At 43.5% G+C, this 22277-nt stretch overlaps 1 protein-coding gene across 4 annotated transcripts in view; it reads right to left on the reverse strand.

Moving 5' to 3' along the window:
• The window catches only part of unc5a (unc-5 netrin receptor A), a 152966-nt gene that overhangs the window by 6730 nt on the left and 123959 nt on the right, over window positions 1-22277 (reverse strand). For 2 of the 4 annotated variants that reach the window (XM_063491187.1, XM_063491167.1), the window contains 6 exons: window positions 21064-21252; window positions 19948-20250; window positions 15790-15877; window positions 15164-15332; window positions 12771-13004; window positions 1408-1557 (listed from right to left, as the gene is read on the reverse strand). In XM_063491187.1, coding sequence (XP_063347257.1) covers window positions 1408-1557; window positions 12771-13004; window positions 15164-15332; window positions 15790-15877; window positions 19948-20250; window positions 21064-21252 — 1133 coding nt within the window. Of the gene's footprint in view, window positions 1-1407; window positions 1558-12770; window positions 13005-15163; window positions 15333-15789; window positions 15878-19947; window positions 20251-21021; window positions 21253-22277 lie in introns of all 4 variants that reach the window. The other 2 variants (XM_063491177.1, XM_063491158.1) reach the window with 1 other exon arrangement.

Consider the following 22277-nt stretch of genomic DNA (forward strand, 5'->3'; position numbering starts at 1 on the left):
TTTAAAGCTAAAGCACATCACGCGGCGAATGCATAAGCATACTCAATAGCTCTGAGTATTGCTGCTGTATAGGTTTCAGCTTCTGCCTAGAAAACGGATACCAGGGAGTCTTTGGGAGAATGCATTTGAGGCTGCAATTTCTACCCCTCTCTCTCGTCTGCTGCATATTCATGACTTGTTTGCATAACCCAAGAGAAGCACAGTTGTAATGCTGGAGAAAGAGGAAAAAAAAGTGCACACTAACTCCTCGCTTTACCCCGAGTTCAACGGCTACCAGGATTCTCGGTCGAAAAGAAGTGTGGCCTGCAGCACATCCTACTAACCAAATGGGGGCACTGTTACCCAGGCAGACTGGCAACAGAGCAGCCGAGTGAAACGCACAGAAGTCTTCATGGGCCCCAGGGAGACTAAAGGCCTTTTTGACTGCACTGCTGAGAGGGGAATAACACTTCCAAATGAACAGGCACAGTCCAGAGGAATAAGCCTCTGTTCTGGGTGCATTGTTGCCGCCTTGCTTGCTTGGCACAGTCTGCATGCTCTCATTGGGGACCCGGTACTCAATGCTCACATAGTTACAGCCAGAACATTTTCTAGTCCTGGAACATCCCTTGTGTGTGCATACGTCAGGCTGCAGTGTAACTGGCCACGCGCAGGTGCGGGGAGTGCAGTAAGGTGGAGCCGATCCAAAATTCAGGTTGCAAAGTTCGAGATATTTACATACTGCTCTATATTTCATACGAGCCCCCTTTGAGAGAGCGACAGCTAGTATAATCAATCAGCTTGCAGCCCTGAGTTAGTGCACGCAATTCAGCTCCTCTATGCACATGTATACACTACGTGCACACTCGCGGTCTAGGCACAGGGGTGCACACACCCAAAAAAAAAAAAAAGGTTCCCTCTACTCTGACAAATGACTAAGTTCCAAAGTGTGCCAAGAACAGAAAAGGTTATTGGACAGCAGAGTCCTGCAGTAACAGACTTAGAAACACTGCTTTGTGTGAATCTTTAAAGTGATCAACTGAAGCCAAACCAAAACATGCTTAATTAAAAAGTCTGGCCCAACTCAAATGAAAAACAACTTTCCAGAGACATTAGGAGACCACGAAGCCTCATTAACAATTAAAAGAAAAAAAGTTTCTCCCAAATAGCTTCTGAATAGTCAGTAACTTTTTAACTTTTGTTAACATGTGTTCAATTCATTTTTGACTTTTCTGGATGGCTAATTTAAACTAACAGACGGCATAGATTTTAAATTGAGCTCATAAACAAACACATTCGACGGCCTTATTACTGCCAGTACACAAATTTGACAGATTCGGCCAGGCACTTGTATTAAATCTCCTTGCTCCCGCACTGATCCAGAGCGACTCCCTGCCCCTGCAGCCCCCCAAGGGCAGCCCAACGCACCTGGTAGCCGGCAAGCAGCTTGCTCCTCCAGTGCGCCTGGGGCATGTCATGGATGGACAGGCGCAGGTTGTGGTAGCTGTCTTTGAAAAGCAGGACGTGAGGCTCGTCAATCAGCCGACCCCCGAGCTGCCGCTCCATCTGCATCACCTCCTGATCAAAGAGAAAGAGGCGAGAAGAGGTGTCAGGGCTCGGGGATGAGGGGGGGTACATTTACCAACACACTCGCAGAGGTAAGTGAAAACGTGTAAAAACAATCCATAACTGTTTCCTGTTTACACTTTGTCTGGTGCATCACTCACGCACACAAAACGGTACCGCTTTGGAACGAAAATGTATCAGCGCACATCCAAAGAAATACACAAAGACATGGTGGAGACACTGAATAGATTTAACTCAAACAGAGAGAGACACACACAAAGGCCTGTTTGTGCGCACACACACACACACACACACACAGCATGAGCATGAGGCAGGGGTACAGTACATCTGAGGAAAAGAAGATAGTGTCTCTGCGTGCGGCCACAAAGGACTGGACCGACTCGTCTCCACAGTGCTTTAATGTCATCGCAAGGTTGATCCTCTGCCTCGGTTTGTATATGCCGGGCTTTCTGCATCTGCATTAGCATGCAGGAACTGCAGCCATTCCCAGCCTACTGGCTACCTGGGCTGTGATGAAGTAAGTGAACGAGCCATTAGTCAACTGCTCATTGTTCTCGCATGGCGAATCTCCTTAATTTCATTTTTGTTTTTGTGCCAGTAGAGATTTGTAAATGCATGCTTAATATTTTAATCTCTGTGGGACTTGCTCAGTGGACCATTTGTTGCCATCCAAATGACCATCTGGAATGGGATGATAATATCCGGCACATTTGCCTCTGATTTATCAATTCGCTTTGAGCTGGATGCTTTGTGCTGAACATGTCCTCAGAAATCCAGCGCTTTGGTTGCCATTCACATGTGCTGCCTCATACTCCAATCACAGGAGCATACTACAACAGAGAAAACAGGCCTCTGAAATTAGTGGTGTGAAAAGACCTCCAAAATAAGACATGTTCTTTTAATCTGTCTGAGGAGGGGAAACAAGATGGCAGCAGAAGGAAAACAGTCAGCCCGGGCGTGCCTCGGAGTCGTACCTCAAAGACAACAGCTCCGAGAGGGAGAAGTGCGTATAGATGGCTGCCATATGTTGAACGCTGCATGCCAGCATGGTTGCCCATGGTATGATTTCAGCAAAGACATCCAATTAAGGTGGAGAATGGTGGTAATTTCTATCTGCACAACACTGATTCAATTTTCTGCCCTCTTTCCCAGGAACAGGCTAGACTGATTCCAATTATAATGGAAAGAAAGCTGTTAATTATCCATTTGGAATCTCTACCTGCGTTATTTGATGTGCTCTCCCCTTTGACGAATGAGCAATTTTTGGTTCAGGCCGACAATTGAATTTCACTGTTTGTTCGTCGCATTGTTAATTTCCATGTTTGCTTTGTGCTTATCTTCTTGTTAACGTGATTATTATGCCCCTTCTGATTATCTAGATTGATTCCTGAATTTGCATTGGTTTACCTTTTTTTTCTTTTTAAACCGTAAAAAAAAATCTAAAATGATCTGAATGTATGCATCTAGCTGGAATATACTTCTCCACGCTCTGCCAGACAAGAGTCTTGTGATGTTACCCAGTCCACTTACTCAGAGAGGGAAGGTCAGACAATGGCGCTGAATCAAAGCGTCGAGGTCTAATGAGTTAATAACAGAGGGCAGCGCGTTCTCCACAGAAAAGCCCTCTGCTATTATGTCTCTTACAGATACAAAAGCCACATTATGTGGGCTTCCAGAGAGGTTCATTTAAACAGTTCTTAAGCACAATTATTTGTTGGGCGGCGATTAGCATTGCAAATTGGGTGTTGGACTTTGATCAGGTTTTGACCTATAGAACAGATCTATAGCCCCGCTAGCAGCAGAACGAGTGCAGAATGCCAATTATCCTATTATCAAATGTGGCGACTAGAATGAATACTAACTCGAGCTGCCTAGCAGCACGTCAGGTTCAAGGCCGGCACACCGGGATTACAATCAAAACAGGGTCTGGGACATGATTCTCTTGCTACCTGACAGGGACACTGAGGGGGGGGGGTTGAACAACACAGGATGATGCATTTGCTCCTTTAAAGTGTGCTCATGTCCTCGCTTTCAAAATGACACCGTCTCGCCCGCATGTTGTTTGTGTGCGTCCGAGTGGCTGTGACTGTGTGTATTGCAGAGTGGCTTTTTTCTGCAGGATTTCAGCATATGTTCTGGACTGAGAGAATAATGGCCCTCTTTACGCCCCATTATCCTGTTAACAAATGACAGTGTGAGCGAGCTAATAGATGAGAAGCTAAATTTGACCGTATTATTTACTCTTTCTGGGAGGAAAACAATGCAAGGTTTGGAATTAGTTTATCAAATCACATATTAATCATGATTGCACCAGCTCAGTTTTGTTTCCCCCAATTCAGGGGAAAATAATAAGAGCTGTTTTCTCCTAAGGCGCCCTGAACCTGTACAGCTATGGGAGCATTAAGATGCATGAGATGGGCGAGAAGTTCAAGTACCGCAGGAGAAAAACCCCTTTTGTTCTGACGGAATTCGAGATAGCCTGGGGTGTGTGTGAAGACTGTGAATTTAGAGTCAGGCAAAGCCAAGACCACCCCCTGACATTCAATGAGGCTGGCTAAAGAGAGTGAGATAGAGCAGGGAGGAGTGAAAAGAGCAGGAGCAGGAGAGGAGAGAGACAGAGGCAGCTTAACATTTGTGTCTCCAGGTCACTAGAGTGGCCAGCTTTAGCAAGAGAGATAACAGGATTACTGCAATCATGGCCACAGTTTTCTATGACTTCAACCCCCTTTATACCCTCACTCATGTCCCCCCCACCCCACTCTCCACCCATCCCCTCGGCATGGACCAGAGCTGGGACTGTAATGGACTGGGGGCCGGGCTCCACCAGGAAACAAGAGACACTCATACAGCTAATCTCTCCGGGCTGGTGATGACAGAAAGAGGTTAGTGGCTGCACCGAACGCTCTCCTGCGACAGAAAAGAACAGCCAGCCTTGGATGCCGGGTGGAAACACAAACGAAACAAATCAAAGTATTAGCAGAGGCGTATATATTAAGAACTGGACTGGCACAAAGCTGCAGACTTTCCCCTCACAGCAAGGCCAAGCTGTTTCTTGTGGCCTTGTGTTGTGCCGGCTTTGTGTGTAGCAAACTGATTAACACAACCAGCTCTAATGGAGATTATGAGTAGCCTTTGATCAGTTAATTAGTCAAGCTACATGTCATCCAAAACATGGAGCTATACATGCACACGGGCGGTAATATCCTCATAAACTCGTCCTCAGCCCCTCACTCTTGGCGACGCGGTGTCGTCGTGTTTAAAAATGTGCATTCATAGTGAAGATCCATTTTCAGAGCTGCTCTTTTCAGGCAAATGCATTTGTTTATAGAGAGTAGCCTGGCTATGTGGGCTCCATAAATCTGTGTATTTGTCAGCAGGATGTGACAGGCTTTTCCTCTCTGACTGAGAGTCTATCGGTCTGAGCTCCAGTGGCCATGCCCGCTACAGTCAACTCTGATTAATAACTACAAATAGAAGGGACTTGTCTGCTCAGTTATAAATGGGGACTGTGTTTGCAAGGGAAAAGATGCACATTCTGCTTGATAAATCACAGAGCAGGACGGGAGAAAACAGCACACAGGAACACAGAAATATAATATGGAAACAATTTCTCAGCTGGGCTCAGTGATAAAGCTGACTGTCTTGTTTAACTTAATGCCAGCAATTACTGGGCTATGCTCTTCTGTTTTTCTTCTAGAATTTGTTGCCAGTAACTTTTGTAATGGAGGGATCAGAAAAAAAAAAACAGTTTGTATTTCACTCCGTACATGCTGCTTTTCTCTTCTCTGTTACATAAAAGCTAAAAAGTTTCCGCTCAAACATGGCTCGCTGCTCAGCAGCTAGCAAGGAAACGTCATAGTGGGAGCACATAAACAGTTTATGAGCCCTTTTTAACGCAAATAAGAATCATTGCTCGAGGTCAAACTGTACAAAAAGAATCCAGGGGCCACTATTTAACCAGCAAGACATCAATTAAACACCCATTTAAATCCTGGAACATACATTTCTACAACAGGGAGACAGAAAAGCTAAATGCATTGGACTCGTAAGGTGTTACTGATGAGGGAGTAAATCTGCAGTTGGAAATAAAACACCAGGAGTACAAAGAGTTCTCTTTTACCTCAGCATTTAATTCCTAGATCAAGACTTGGAATTTTATGACTCTAAATGCCACATAAAGGTACAACAATGATTAATTAGACAAACACCTGTATACACACGTGACACACAAGATAAGCCACCCCTTGGGTCTTGGCAACCGTGCCCTTTTATTGCCATGCAGCCATTTCTTTTGGCACCAGTTGCAATGGCTGCTACATCTAAGCAAATTTATCCGAGTCTAAAAGTATTTATGATGCTTTGTTTTTTAAGACGATCTTTTATGTTGGTGATCTGTCAACTATTTACTTCAATTGTATTTGCACGGTGCCAACAACAGTTGCCTCAAGGCACTTTATATTGTAAGGTTAAGAGAAAACCCCAATAGTCAGATGACCCCCCTATGAGCAAGCACTTGGTGACAGTGGGAAGTAGTGCTGGGCGATATGACGATATATATCGTGTGGACGATAGAAAAGTGTCTATCGTGCCATTTGTCTTCTATCGTTTCTAACCCGAATTTTACAAATTATTAGATAAAATATATCATTAACCCTTTACAACCGGTCGGAGCAGGCACACTCCGTTTTCCCTAACTTTTTTTAAATCCCTGTAGAACTGGAACCACGTAAGGTAGCGCAATAATGTTTTTTTTGCATATGAAGCCGTAGGAGTTGTACTTACATCTTATTCCATTAGCTTGCCCTAGGTCACGGTTTTCTTCCACATATAGCTTTGCAAAAATTGCATAAAAAGCACTTCCAGCAACAAAAACATAATATTCCAGACTTGCAGCAACAAAAACATAATATTCCAGAAACAGGCTTTGCCGATCCGATCAGCTGTTCATAGCTTCCTAGGTTGGAATATAAGTCAGCGCAACTATCGCATGTCCGCCATTACCTGTCCGAAACCGAAAGTGACGTCATTTTCGCGGAAAATGTAGTTTTTTAAGCTTCAAAGCCTATGTTGGTGTTTTTAAAAGTCATGTTTGACTTTATGCTTTTCTGTATCATTTCTGGGATGCTTAGAAGTCAAATTACACTGTTGTAAATAGTTTATTTTGATGCACATGCTGTGTTTTTGCAAATTTGCATTTATTTATTTTCATTTTTCCTGTAGTATATAAAAATTAGTGTATCTCAAACATAAAACTATGAACACACTCAAAATAAATTTCTCGTGGTTGGAAACTATTTTGTGCAACTTTTTTGTATTTACAGTTTTGAGGGATAAGCCTCTTAAATTTCTCTAACTAGAAATATATGTAAAAAAAAAAGATTTTCAATTTTTTTGTAGTTTATTGCACTTTTTTGCAATTTATGTAGTTAATATGGACTTAATGCATACATATTATTAAAATTTGGGCTATAACGGTTGTATTGATGTATAGCAACTTGAAATGCTCCCACAAATGGCACTACAGCATGTAAAATGTAAAGATAAGCTCTGGCGGACTTGGTTCTATGGTAGGTCTTAAAGGGTTAAATAGCCTGTGGCAAATATATTAGTGTTGTCTTCTCACTATACATACTCTGAACTTTATGCAAGAGAAAATAAAGTATAAAAAAATGATATTTTTCGCAAAGAAACTCTGTCTTGTGGTTTTGCAACATGGTACTGCTTTACGTGCACCCGGATTTGCGACATGCTTTACGGTAACTCAAAACAAAGACTGCACCCTCTCCACTCGCTGTTTAAAGACTGCATACTTTCCAGATGACCACAGGTCAGGTGGTATATCGTGATATATATCGTTATCGTGATATAAAATAATTCATATCGTGATAAATATTTTTTCCATATCGCCCAGCACTAGTGGGAAGTAAAAACTCCCTTTTAACAGGAATAAACCTCCAGCAGAACCAGGCTCATGGAAGGGGAAGTCATCTTCTGTAAACAGTTAGGGGTGACAGGACGAAAGACACGCTGTGGACGAGAGCCAGAGATTAATAATTACTAATGATTAAAGTGGTGTATAAACACAGAGTGTGAAAAGAGATAAGAGAAGAAGAGATGCTTAGTGCATCATGTGAATTGCCTAGCAGCATAGGCCTATTATAACAGGCAATTGCTATGAAACAATGCAAACTGTTAAGCTCAATATCAGTCTGAATTGATAGCGGTTATGGGAAAAAGTAAGCATCATGCCAGGAGTTAAATTGAGCCAGCCAACTTACCCTACCATAAGATACTGAAGTTATTTTAAATCTCTTAAATCCATCTTGTATTTCAGTGTAATATTACACAACGTGTTTAGTTTATCACAAATTTATTTTAGCTACTAAGTATTTTTAATAGGGAAAGTGTACAAGTACACCAAAATCATCTCTGATGAGAACCTTGCACTAGATTATAATCATATACACTGCTCTGCTAGAAAAAACAAGTCCCACTAATATTTCCCTGGATCATGTTTAGACCTGATGAGTTATTTACAACATTTATTTCTGTCTAGAGATGCATTACTCTTGTGCCAAGATCTTGTATTAATGCTGGGAGAGTCAGACTGTTGCGTAAAGTCTTCTCTAGCCCACGCCAAAGATTCTCAATGGGGTTAAGGTCTGGACTCTGTGGTGGCCAATCCATGTGTGAAAATGATGTCTCATGCTCCCTGAACAACGCTCTCAAGATTTCTGTCCGATAAATCCTGGCACTGTCATCTTGCTAAATCTTGAGTGCAATGGAGAGCTGTTGCCTATTTGCTTAAATCCAGGTGGTGACCTTTTTTGTGTAGATATAGGGTAGGTCCCAGTTTTTCATGTGGAAGATGGTCAGTTTAACCGCAGGTGGCATACCCTCTCTACTTTTAAGATTAGGCTTAAATTAAAACTTTCCTATTTGATAAAGCATACAGTTAGGGCTGTATGAAGTGACCATGAATCCTCCATTACTTACCCTGTGGTTTATTGCAGAGGGAAGAGATTTTCTTCTTCATTTACATTTTTTCACTCTATGCATAGATACACCACTTTGTATTTAATCATTGGTTATTGTTAATCAACTAATAAGCAGTCTCACAGTCAGTCCCACCCCATCTTATCACATCACGGGATTTCAGAAACTAATGGGTGATTATCAAGGTACCTGGGTCCATTTTTTATACTGTCTATTGGCATGCTAACATAGACAACCTAAGCAGCATGTCGTAGGCAGGACTGTCCCAATTAACAGCTGCTCCAGCCTTTGTGGTCTTTGAAGGAATTGGGACACACGCATACTTACACTTAGCGCTCGTTCAGTGTTGCCAACTTAGCGACTTTGTCGCTATATTTAGCGAGTTTTCAGAACCCCTAGCGACTTTTTTTCGAAAAAAAGTCTCTAAAAAAAGACGTGAAAGCGCGTATCGCTTTTACTCTCAACAAGCAGCGGGTGCTGTAACGCAGTCAGTTCTTCTTTTACTCTTATGCTGTTTTGTGGATCACAAGGTTTAAAACTACTTATAAACACACACACACACACACACAAAGTAACTCCACCAGAGTGCCTATTTCGGGTCACTTTTGCCGGTCCAAGCCCGGGTAAAGGAGCAGGGTTGGAATTGTGACATTAAAAAAACAATTGCTAAAAGAAATTTAATTTGTAGTTCTAAATAAACTCTAAATGTATTTAGGACGTTTTTTACTCACTCTTCTCTTCCACGATGTTATTTCTCTCTCCAACAACATAGGTTACAATTATATTAGCATGACCAATTATGCAAATTAGGTGATGACGTCATTCAGCGACTTCTAGCGACTTTTAGGACAGCCAATAGCGATTTTCCTTACTGAGGAGTTGGCAACACTGCGCTCGTTAGCAATGTTAGCTAAAACCGATAAGCATGTCAGTGGGAGCACATAAAGAGCTCTTTCAAAAGTCGAACACAGTACAAAATTGTACTATTTCTGCTACAACAATAATTAAACAAGAAACCTTTACTATATACTCTATGAGGCTGCGTTTCACAATGTTTCACCATTAGCATGCTAACAACGGTCACTGGCAATGCTAATGCTATCACTTGCTAATTAGTATTATTTCATTCATTTTTTTTTTCATTCATTCATTTATTTGTTCATTTCAGGCACAAAAGAAAATACGTATATTAAACATAGAGTGCACAAAAACAAAAAATCAAAGCCACTGAGGATATTAAGTTTAAATTATTGGACAAATTATTTGAATTGTGATCACATTACGGTGCTATCGTACAATCTACCTGAGCATCATGCCTAGCTGTATAAAATGTCATTTAAATCTGTCAAGTAGTCAGAGTGGATTGAAATGGTGGCTCAATCTGACAAGTACTGCCAAAGCAAGCAAATAAACAAAAAAATCCAATCCAGATATTTATTAGAAACACTACTGCATCAGTATTTATTATGGTTTCTTTTACAATGTGCTGGTTAATACGGAAAAAATAAATAAATCTGTGCTTCAACCTCAGTAAAAAAAAAAAAAAAAATCTGACAGGGAGTGGGTGGTTTATAAATCATTTTTTAAATGTTTTTTTTAACTGTACAAAAAAACACTGGCCTCACAAACACAGACATGTGGGTGTAAAGGAAGCACATTTACTTATCAATAAACACAGATTTTTCATTAATGTTCCGCTATTCAAATTTGGATTATGCTTAGTGGAAAAAACATACAGACTTTCAAAAGCTGTCAGATTGCGAAGAATATCACAGCTAAATATATATATATAAAGAAAAGCAGCTGCACCATATTCCAGTCCTGAAAGACACCCTTACAGTTAATTAGATAAAGGTGTTAGGTGTATCTCTGCTCCGAGTTGGAGGCTTGCTTCACTGCAGTTGTGGAATGGCAGAACCTCAGTGATGCTCTCCCACAGGTTTAGCTGGAACAAGCGAGCGCACAGCGAGGGCGCTACCAAACGCTGATTATGTCGCCTCTGCTGCTGTGCCAGCCTTGGCTGGGCCGATCAAGAGTGGGACACACATTAAATATTAACTTAATTGGTCCCAGCAGAGCCGTGCTAACATACGGCAAGCATCAGACGAAAATGTCACTGTTTCCCCAGAGCCCCCGCACACTTAGGATCAAAGACAATAACATTGGTTCTAATCTGCTGTAATTGGGAGATAAGAGATTCAATGGTACAGCATGCATAAGTGTAGCTGAATGCATTTGTGTTTGTGCGTGTGCGTGCCTGTCATTTTCCCTGATGGAGGCTTGTCAGCTCAGAGTGACAGCCAGCAATGGGACTAGTCAGAAAAGCTCAGCATCCCTTCTGGTTTCTACACTTTCCTCTCGCCACTGAACATCCATTTTATCTCTCGTCATTGAGCAGCCTGTTTAATGCATGGAAAGTTAACATCTGCGGTGCATTAGCAGGTTGCAAGTGTGGTCATAAAAGTCACATGTGCTGAAGGTGTACTGTACATACACTCTTCACTGCACCACCTACCACTGTCCACCACTCTCATGCACTACAATTAACTCTAATGGTAGCCATAGTGAAAGTCTAATCATAAATGGTGCATTTTAAAGATAGTGATTAGTGATTAGTCTGAGCCTCTCCAGGGAAGTTTAATCTCCACTCAAAGTAGTTAATGTACTTGCTAAATGAACTGCTCCCTCCATAATAGCACCAAGAGCAGTGTGGAGTTGACATTACTAAGCAGCGTGGGCCACGTTCTAAATCACTCACTAAAAACTACAAAACCCTGGAGACGCCGTGGCTTACCACAGCACCAGGTTGTGTGAGAGACGGGGAGCTAATGCACTCAAGGGCGTCGAGGGAGCTGCAGAGTATGGCAGCACAAGTGCTGGAGTCAACAAGCTCAGATGTCCTTTTCTTGGCTAAGAGAGCCGGAGAATAGCAGAACAAGAGCTAGCCAGAGGGAGAGGAAGAGAGAGAGAGCGAGTTTTTGTGCACCAGCAGCCTTCCTGCATCCAACGCAGACACACAAGGTCATTTCAACAGTCGCACACTACTGGGTCATCGGATGATCTGAATAAAGAGAGCACGCTACCGTTAGAGCTACTCTAATGTCAAGTAAACATATGGGCTGAAATGTATCTGAGGAAAAACACTCTTTAGCTCCTGTGTCACATTCTTTTCTACACATGAGATTTTTAGCCAGGAATTTTCCCAAGTGTGTCGGCTATCATGTGATAGCAGCAGGGGCAAAACTGAAGCACAAACGGACAAACGTAAGGCATGAGAGTCTGTACACAGTTTCCATCTCATCTTCAACTCCCTGACTGTGAGAGCGCTAATTTCAGTGCAAGCTCCCATTGACTTTCGTTTGCCGATGTCCCGCAGACGTCCGTAGATTGCGCTTGTGGAGGGGAGGTTAGCCATTAAAGCCAGCGAAAGTGGACTCTAGCGGGAAGTGGCACTTGTGGCTGTGGGTGGTGTCAGAAGAAGAGGAAGAGCTCAGAGGGAGGGAAAAAAAAGAGGTGTGGAGAGAAAGAGCAAGAGAGAGAAGAGAGCGAGCGCACAGGGGTTGCTGGGAAAAGATTGGGACAGGCTCTCCTTTTAATTTACTAATTAACCATGCAAATGAAATCTTAACAGGCTACTCAGAGGCAGTCCTCGGGGGAGGGAGGAAGGCATTAGTGCTTGATTATACTCTGTCCATGTGGAGGGGGGGAAAAAAGCGAAGTTGAAATATGCTGTTGAACAAAGTGATGGGAAACTTCTTGGCCCGTGGCAGCCAAGCAGAACCACAGCTTGGCTGAAAGGAGTGAGGTGTCTCCGCTGACATGGATGGAAAAAGAAAAGCAAAAAAAAATAAACCAAGAACAACAACCCAAAACACATACAATATATATTATGTGTTTAAGCTGGATGTGTGGATTGTTTCAACTGACTTAGGGTCAGTGTGTGTGTGTGTGGTGGCGGGGGGCAACCATCATCTGAACAAATGGCACAATCACGAACTGTACATGGTGTAATCAGGCCTGCGATATCATTCAATTTATCATGGCTGTGCCTACCTCCTACACGTCTGTGCCAGTTTCTGCTAACCTTTCAATGTGACAGACAAAGCTGTTAGACATAATAGTCCACCTATCGCTCAGCTGATTCGAAACCGGCCAATCTCAGGCCTGCCCATCACACACAATAACAGCCACAATTTTCACAAGTTTACCTTGAAGACGTCCTGCGTGTCGTCCATGCAGTATACCCTGATGTTGTATTCCAGCGTGGAGCAGTAAGCGTCCGAGAAGAGCACCAGCCTCAGGCGCTTGGCGGCGCCCATGTGCAGGGACTCGCCCACCAGGGCGAATGTACCCAGCTGCTCCGAGAAGAGCCGGCACGTCTCGGCCTCGAGCTGGCAGTAATAAGGGTCTGACACCAGCTCCTCTCCCATCAACAGGACGTCCTGGAAGAGGCAGGGGTGGGGGAGGAAGAAAAAACAAAGTGTGGATAGAAGGTCAGGCACCCAATTTATGTAGGAGGCAAGGGCGATGTGTTTGCCTGGATATCTGGTGTGTGTATGTGTGTTTGCAAAGGGCTTTTAGGAAAGCAGACTGGCGCAGTAGAAGGGCATCAAACTCTATTGTTCGTGCTGTGTGACAGAGTAACATCAAAGGTAAAAGGTCTTTAGGTAATGTTTAGATCAGGGGGAAAAAGGTCTTCTTTGATCTCGCTTCAGATTCCTTTTTCGTCGCACTACAACTTACTACATCCTGATGTAAAGACACACACCTCCTCATACAAAGACATACATCCTATAGAACACCATCAGTTTCCTTAATAATGCATGAACGAGGTATTCAGTTGACATGAAAGGAGACTCGAACAGATTCCTGGCAAGAACAGACGCTTCTGCAGAAAGGAAAGACTGGAGGTGCGCTGAATATTGGATTATCGGGATTGCTGGAATTTCCTACAACGATTGTTTCAGATTTGTTAAGAAAGGTGAAAACAACTTGCCAATTTATCTGCAAAACAACAGTCTTGCCTGATGGTGAAAAGTGCTGAAAAACACTAACAGGCAGTACAAGAATTAATTGGTGCTTTAATTTGCCACGGAGAAGAAAAAAAAAAGACAGGTTTAAAACAAAAACAGAAAAAAAAAACCCTCAGAAGCAACACCTTGCATTTTTCATCGTCGTTACAGAGCTGAAATCCTGCATCGCAAATGCATCCTTAATAAGGATGAGACACCTATGAAAATATCCCATTCCATCACAGTACGGGATATTTTTCATGAGATAATTCCACTGCTCTCTGAGATAATTTGATGGAGACAAATTGGACCCAAGGTGACAACATTTTCTCTAAAATCCCTTCATGCCAGTTGACTGACTCTACCCATTAGCCAATCAAGCTGAAGAGAGCATTCTGCCTGCCAAATGCCCAGCGAGCCCCTGTAGGATCGATTCAACCAGACACCATCTACATCAATAGAATTAGTATTGACACAATTCATTTGCTATGCAACCACAATGGAGTCTCACTTTTTCATCATCTTAATATTTCTACAGAGTGGAACAGAGACCGAGGTGGCTCAATTACGCCACTAAGCGCTCGCTCTACGAGCAATTCATTCCTCTTTCTCCCTCTGCATGCCTGTTATCCATTTTCACTCTCTCGCCTTGCATCGTCCTCGCCTGCATGGCGTTCCTCTAGATCTGCATTACCTGCCTGTCTACTTTTCCTCTCTCTCTCGATCTTATTTCTTTTTTCCCCCCCTTCCACTTTTCGTCACACTCCGCAGTTATTTCCACCCTCTCGTCTTCTATTCTCTTGTCCACCTGGCACTTTTATCCCCTTTGGTGTCCACGCAAGTCAGGCCGTTGGGCTATATTTGGTCCGGCCGATGATTAAAAGGGCTGGTCTAACCTCTGCCTCAGACAGGCCAATCCATCCCACAGACACCCCACCGCTGCCACACAGGGGGGGAGGCTGAATAATTTATGCACAATATCGAACATGAAAGAAGACCTAGTAACACTCTGAAGCCCACCAGCACCCTTTCCAATCTTTCTGGATTGTCGAGATGGTTACACTACCTCAAACTGTGCTTGTTTGTGTGCGTGTACCTGTGTGTGTGTGTGTAGGCAGGTTCTTCCCAACTGCATCCTATTGGAGCCTGGCACTTCTGGTTACTTTCAAATTTCATGGATAGAAAAATGGGGAGGGAACTCTGTAATTGGAAGCCGCGGTCAGAAATGGTCAAGGAGCACTCAGAGGAGTACTTTGAGGATCAGTAATTTGCTTAGAGAATGTCTGTTTTGAGAAACATGTTGCTTAGCAACTCGTCAGCTAGAGAGCCAGCGCTTCCAGGCTTTTGTTCAAGCCCCAATGAGAAAACACCTGATGGTCAATAATTTAAACCCGATGGAGTAGATGAGTGCCGGGTCAGAACTATCTCCGCTATATACCACTGAGTGCCTTTCAAGTCACTGCTGAACAAGTTTGTACTTTTTTGGGGAGAAAAGCTCTGAATAAGTTTAGTGAGACTTTACAAATTCACTGGATGGCAACTTTGTCTTTCTCCAAAGGATTTGTGCTGGAATGATAGTGCCGTCTTACCTCCCAAGCGCCCTCATAGTTCTGCTTCTTAAGGCGCACGGCCCAGTTATCCAGGCATGCATCAAAGCAGTGGTCCATGCTGAGGATAACTGGCCGGCTCAGGACCACCCCCGGAGGGCCACAACTCACAATGGGGCTGAGGAGGGTCTGGCAGCCAGCCATGGGTAACCTACACCGGGGAGAGGAGCAAGAGAGAGCGATGAACGCTTTTACTCATTGAGATATAAGTGAGAATTTATCGGTCTCTTGTAAGCAGGATATGATACTGTCACCTCTGCAAATTATCTAGCAGCTGTAACAGAGAATCATGAAAGCCTGCTGGACTCGCTGACTTGTCGCACCAAGCTGTGATGACTGAGTAATAACATGACACTACCGCGGCATGCTGCAGTGGCTGTGCCACGAGAGACTGAAGTGCAGCAAGCCAGATAAACAGTGTTTTCCCAAACAATTCATTTAACTTAAATAGTGCACATCCCGTTAAAAGGCTACGTTATTTATTTACATCCTTCCTCCACAGTACTGGCACAGACTGCTAAGCCGTTCCTAATGGAACAGTAGAGCATCAAAACAAACAGCCTAGTGGCAGGGAAGACTGCCAGTTAGACAGCGTTAAAGAGACCCACCTTAAATCTTCCTTCCTCTGAACAGTGAGATAAATCTCATAGATCTTTCCTCTGGGGATGGCCTCGGGAGGAATGAGCAGACTGATTCCTAATGCAAATAACAACAAAGGGAGAGAAGAGAGGAGGGGGTAAGCAGGAGGGAGGGAGGGGGACAGGCTCATTTGTTCAGAGTGAACAACGCTTTTGTCATCCCACAAAGGAAGCCAGCCTACTCGACAAAACTGTAAGGCTGCAAAAACAAAAAACAAATCTATTCTGAAGGTCAGAGGCAGCCTCCTTCAGGTACAGTAGATGCAAATCTCTGCACCGGCAGCCGAGGCGGCACACGTCCCCACGGTCAACAATTAGCTGAGACAAAAGCGCACGCTGCATCGCAGTTTAAATGTCCTCCGTCTGCCACCAAGTAGATAATTGAGACCATGGAACAGACTACTCCAGGAAAATTGCACTTCCCCAGGAGAGTGTAGGAATGCACACTGGAGAATAGGCAGAGCTATTGAAATAGCTTGAGTGTTGTGGCATTTGAGCTGTGTTTCCGGTGCCAAAATCATCCACTTAGAATCCCATTTTAAATGTTGTACAAATAGAGACTATGTGACACAATCTCAACAGTCTCTGCATGGTAAAACTGGGCCTCTATTCACCATAAAACATCTGTTTGAATAAGGCGAAGGTGCCTAAATGCTCACAGCCTTGTCTGAATCTATAAACCATGTCTTCCATGTGCCCACTCTGAAAACTGTGCTAAATGACAGTATATCTGCTTTGAGTTGAAGCATAAAAGTGCTGAGATTTTTTTCCCCCCTCTGTGTCCCACTGAGAAGATGGGTGCCAATGCGTGGTATAGTCAACATGGCTTTGAGTTAATCCATGCATAAAACATCTTCAAGAGAGTGGAAGAGAGGCACAGAGAGAGAGAGAGTGGTGGCAAGGAAACAGGAAGGAAAAAAAGGACCTTTTCTTCCACAAGACGTACCAGCATCGGCTAATCTGGACAGCCTACAATGAGCCAAATGCAAACACTGTCTTCCAGTATAATTATATAAGCTCTAATCGGCTAATGTGAAGAGGGGAAGCAAAATAGGGACTTAATGATGGCGTGGTGGACTTTTTATATCTTTTATAAGGCCGATTTTTGCCGTCTTTTTCCCCCTTTCTGTCCGTTCTCTTAGCACAAAACTGACACTTGTGAACATTGGCTACAACCCCCAACCAGCTCTGTCATTAGCCAAGGAAATAATTGGAATAATTTGTTATAGATTTTATTCCACATCTCTTTCGGGGCACGGCGTCTTCGGCACACACTCATTATATCTCATCTCATCACTGCACTGAATGTTCTTTTTAGTTATTCATGCATTGCTGTGTAGATGTGGCTTGTTGACAAATATAAGCAGAATCACTGTTTTTTTGTGTGATTTAATGTTGGATTAGTGACTTTTTCGGTGTCCCGTCTTATTTCCATCATAACTGATGGAAACTAATTTGTATCCCATACAGAAATACAGCATGTGCACTTCATGGCTGTCCTGGCATGAACCTATTAGGAAACATGAGTTTTAAGGCTGAATAGTCTGGAGTGGGTTTCAACAAGACAGTAATGTTTATGGGACTGAGCCGTTATTGTTCAATTCTCCTTGCAAATGTCCAGTCACAGACACTAAAGCAGGTGTAATAAAACATATAAAGCCGACTCGCTCCCGCAGCATTTCCAAACACAGAGCAGATGTTAAATTGTTTCGATCATGCTTCTTTGTGAGCTTAAAGTATAGCTGTAAACAGAGGAACATCCTACAGAGGACTAAAGATGCCATTGCACGACACAAACTTACAATACCATGTCTGGTGAAACAAGGCCCGAATAAAACAACTGTTTTTACAGTCCAAAGTTGTTGTTTTTTATTCCACTTTTATGAATCACGTTTATAAATTTGGGAGCAGTAAAGTGGAAATTGCTTTCAAGTTTGAGGTTTCACTTCTTATTACGAAGAAGCCAAGAGCTGTAAACAGAGAAACATACGGAGTGGTGGGTTAGCTGTTCTCTGTGCAGTGTTTGTGACTGTCATTCTGCATCAGCCGCTATATGGACCTCCAGGGCAAAATCAACTTCTAGAGACTGACAGATAGTCTGCTGCACCTTATGTCTGCAGCACAGTTGCCTGTTGTCACAAAGAGCTAACAAAGAAATAATGTATGGAGTGCTATTAGTTCAGCCAGCAACTGCATCTTTGGTAATAAATAATAATAGACAGACAGCGATAGCGTGAACCCTCATCCATCCAAATGAGCTGAACAGAGTATCAGAGTTTGTTTGTTACCAAAGAGACGTAATAACACAGACTATAGAGAGGCAGCAACCACATCACGATGGGTTTCTGATCAGACCTTCTGATCATTTCCAACACCTGACATTTGATTTTAGGATAAATTCAAAACGTTAATTACTGTTAAAACTGAGCTATTGAAAAATAATAGTAGGTTTGTGAAGGTCCCGTCTCCTGTCATCCCCAACTGGTCACAGCAGATGGCTGCCATTATCTGAGCCTTCTTCTGTTGGACATTTCTTCCTGTTAAAAGGAAGTCTTTCCTTCCCACTGTTGCTAAGTGCTTGCTCATAGGGTGATATTTTAATACTGGTGTTTTCTCTGTATTACTGTAGTGTCGTCACCTTACAGTATAAATTGCCTTGAGATGACTGTTGTTGTGATTTGGTGCAATATAAATAACACTGGACTGAGGTGAAGATCAATTTCTAGAGCAACCTTTAAATAAAATGCAAGCTGCATGTCTGTAGAACTTGCAGCTTGCATGCAATTCTTCAATGTTACTTTTTGCAATCTTTTTTTTTCTTGTCATAACTTTCGTTTATTTTGACGTAATTCCCCATTTTTTTTGCACTTCTACACTTCAGGAATAAGGAAGTATCAAAGTTCTCAGGGTCCACCATTTGTGTCCTTTTAGCTCCTACTTTAGCCAAGTTCTCACAAGCACATAAGGGGAACCTTTGAGTGACATTTATTGGTCTATGCCTTATATGCCCCTCATGTGGTGAGTGGCACAGCAATTTGGAAATGTATACATAATATTTATATATATATCTATCTATATAAATAAACCAGCATATAAATTATAGTAGAACTTTGATGTTAGCTGTGTAAACAACAGATAGCTTTAAAAATGATACAAACAGGGAAATTGGTCCAGGCTTTAAGCCTTTATATGCAGCAGAGGAAATATAATGGAATTTTGACTCAGCAAAGCAAAATATAAAAAAATCTTTCCTAGCATTTCCTCTCAGCTACCTAGGGCATCCAAACAAACAGTGCAGCAATGTAGAGAGAAAATGCAGAGAGGCTGGAATAGGATTACAAGAAAGCAAAAGGCCACAACAACCAAAGCGGATCCAAATAGGCCTATTTCACAGCAGCTTTTTTCCATAAAATGTTAGCGAAACACACATACTAATGCCATTAACAGAGGTTCTGTTTTATTCAGGCACAAAGCCTTTATTAATGTGATTAGTAACACCTGTGTTTCCCTGCCATTTTATGTCAAATTGGCTGCAGTGTGGCTATGGTTTACTGAAAACCATTAGCCAAAGACCCGCACGCACTGGTAATGTGGGCACAAAGGATTTGTTAGTCAGGATAATACATCATGTTAGGTGGTTGGAAAGCAAACAGAAAAAGATCCCCTAAGGGTACGCGGTTCTCAGGGGGACCACCCTAGTTAGCAGCAGAGCCTCAGGTGGGTAGAAAGCGCCCACAACTGTTTGGTCCAAAACTGTTTGGTAACCCCACACTACTTGCCCCGGGTAGTAAATACCTCCTCCTGATGTTAACCTTATTATTTCTTCTGAAAACACACATCAAGGCCCAGCAATGTACTGCACTGGTGTTATTTGGTCTCAGAAAAGGGAGCATTAAGATGCAATATGACATCAACCAAAGCCTCCAATAAATAGCCAATAAATATGACTTTCTGTTTACAACAATAACAGACATGTAGCAATAGTGAGCTTTTTTTGTTTACAGGTGATTACAATACGTGAACAAAAGCTTAAGTGGAAGTTTTTTGGGGGGTTTAAAGCCAAACCAATTGATTTGAACAGTGTGAGAGTCAGAATGAAACCTAAATAGACCTTAATGAAGAACCTACCTGTGTTGGGGATAGTCAGCCTGCCGCCTAGGAAGTTGAAGGTCCCGTAGGAGGTGTTGGCCACATCGCGGGGCAGCGTTTTAAAGTAGCTCTGGGTGGAGAGCCTGCTTACAAACTCGGCAGCAGCGTCAGAGTTGAGCTTGCCGTTGTGCAAGGTGTGTGAGCCGTTGGGAAGCGGGTCCAGCAGAGGCCCGTTGGTCATTGAAAACTTCCCGGTGGCATCGTGACGAGAGCGCAGGGTGCCTTGATAACTGGTGGTGGTGGTGGTTAGATCAGGCTGGATGGTGAGTAAATGGGAGTTCTCTGTTTAGATGATAAAAAAAAGCAAAAACAGCAAAAGACAAAAGCAAACGTGTGAATCTCAAAGAGTGGTGGGAGGAAGGCTGGGGAGGGGAGGGAGGGGGTCCCTACATCACAGAGACAGACCTCGCACTCTCTAAAGCTGTTGCGAGCCGCACAGAAAACTGAAACAAACACAGAAAAGAAGACACATGGCGCAGAAAACAAGAGCACTCGCACGCACGCGCACACTCTCAACAATACACAAACACAAATTCCAGTCAAAGCCAGTCAATTCCCATCCTCTCTCTCTCTCGCTCTCTGTTTCTCTATCACTGTCTGTCTCTTTAGCAACCACACAATCAATTCCAAACAGAACTCAGATGCAGCTTAGCATCCAGAATATATAAAGGCTTTTTTTCCCCCTCTCACACTGAATCACAGACACAGCAACCCAGTCCCCCATCTCCATCCAACTCAGACAGTTGTATTTCTATTACTCGCTGTTAAACCTCTGAGGCTCCACACAGGCAGTAAACAGAGTGGGTACATTTCCTGACAATAAGGTGCTGGCGAAACATAATGTGTCAGGCAGGCAAATAAACAGCTCGTGCACCACACACACGCATACACGCAACATAATAAATCTCGCTTAGACCACAATCCACTGCAAACACATTCGCACCACCTCCACAACCACAAACAAACAGCACCGGTGGTACATGTAGATGAGTGCGGCACAGTCACTGTGGCGAAGACGGACAGACGAAAGCGGAACAAAGAACAGTGTCCTACTGCTGTGGGGGGGAGCCCTGCGTGACCGCGGCGCCCACACACCTGGCTTGCTGGGCTTGATGCCCATGGGCTGGAAGCCAGTGGTGAGGATGGAGGAGTCGGCCACGTCGGCATCCAGGCCTTCCTTCTTGCGCCTGTAGACCAGGACGACCACAATGAGCAGCAGGGTCAGACACAGGGCCACGGCCACCATGCCCACGTAGAGCGCCACATCCTCGGCTCCGCTCACGGCTGCAAAGAGGAGGACAAAAGAAGAAAGAAAGAAGAAGAGGAAAAATTACTAATCAAGACTGGAGGATGCCCTCTGGTGTTCAGTGTTAATGTCATTTTGAGCTGCTGCAACATGTTCTGTGCAAAGGTCTCACTCGAGGACCTGTTTAATGGCATGAAGCATTCCTTCGCTGCCACCTAATGTTGCTTGACGCCTTCATAAAAAGTTAAGAGAGCCAACATTATCAAATACTGCAGGCCAGAATTTCTAAAACTCTGAGGTCTCGATGTCAAGCTGTGGGGAAAAAAACTAAACAGGAAAAAGCAGTTTCTGAAGCAGGTTTTCACTGTTTCACTGTCACATTTCTTCATTTCTGCACCGGATAAATATATCTTAGGCCAGCATGTTCTTTTACCTCTCTTTCTCTAAGCACACAACACCCCCAAGAGAAACAGAGAGGGGAAAAAATGAAGCATTTGCTTATGAAATTCTAACTCCTCGTATTGACTGCCTGTCTCACAAAAGCACAGGAGTGTCTTTCTCCCAAAAGTACAGTATGAAGCTGACAGCCAAGCTGAGACAAACATCAATGTGTCTGCTCGTTTCTGTCTATGCACTCGTGTGTGTTTGTGTGCGAGTATGTGTTTTGCAGCAGAATGGGATTTGCCACGGCTGTCTCCCGGGGCTGGGGGAATTTGGTGGTGGAGGTGGAGGATGCTCCTGGGGCCTTTGTGGAGGGCCATTGTGCTGGTGAGCCACGGGGGCGTAGCGCTGTCAACTGAACACAGTCAAGGAGGGGACGCGCTGAACAGCGCAGCTTTGAGGGATGGAGAACAACAGCAAAGGTTAAAGCACTGCAGGCTGGCATGTGGTGAGTTGACAACAAAAGGAGGAGAACAGGAGCGGGGAGCGCGAGGGGAGCAAGTGTACAAGAAAGAAAACGCAGAATTAAAGAAGACTAACGCGAAGACAGCGTGTGCCTGCGACTGACAGCATGTGGGATTTGCATTTCAGCAATGAGCAGCAGTAACACGTCCAAAAGGTT

Source organism: Pelmatolapia mariae, linkage group LG2 (assembly GCF_036321145.2).
Source record: "Pelmatolapia mariae isolate MD_Pm_ZW linkage group LG2, Pm_UMD_F_2, whole genome shotgun sequence".
NCBI lineage: Eukaryota > Metazoa > Chordata > Actinopteri > Cichliformes > Cichlidae > Pelmatolapia > Pelmatolapia mariae.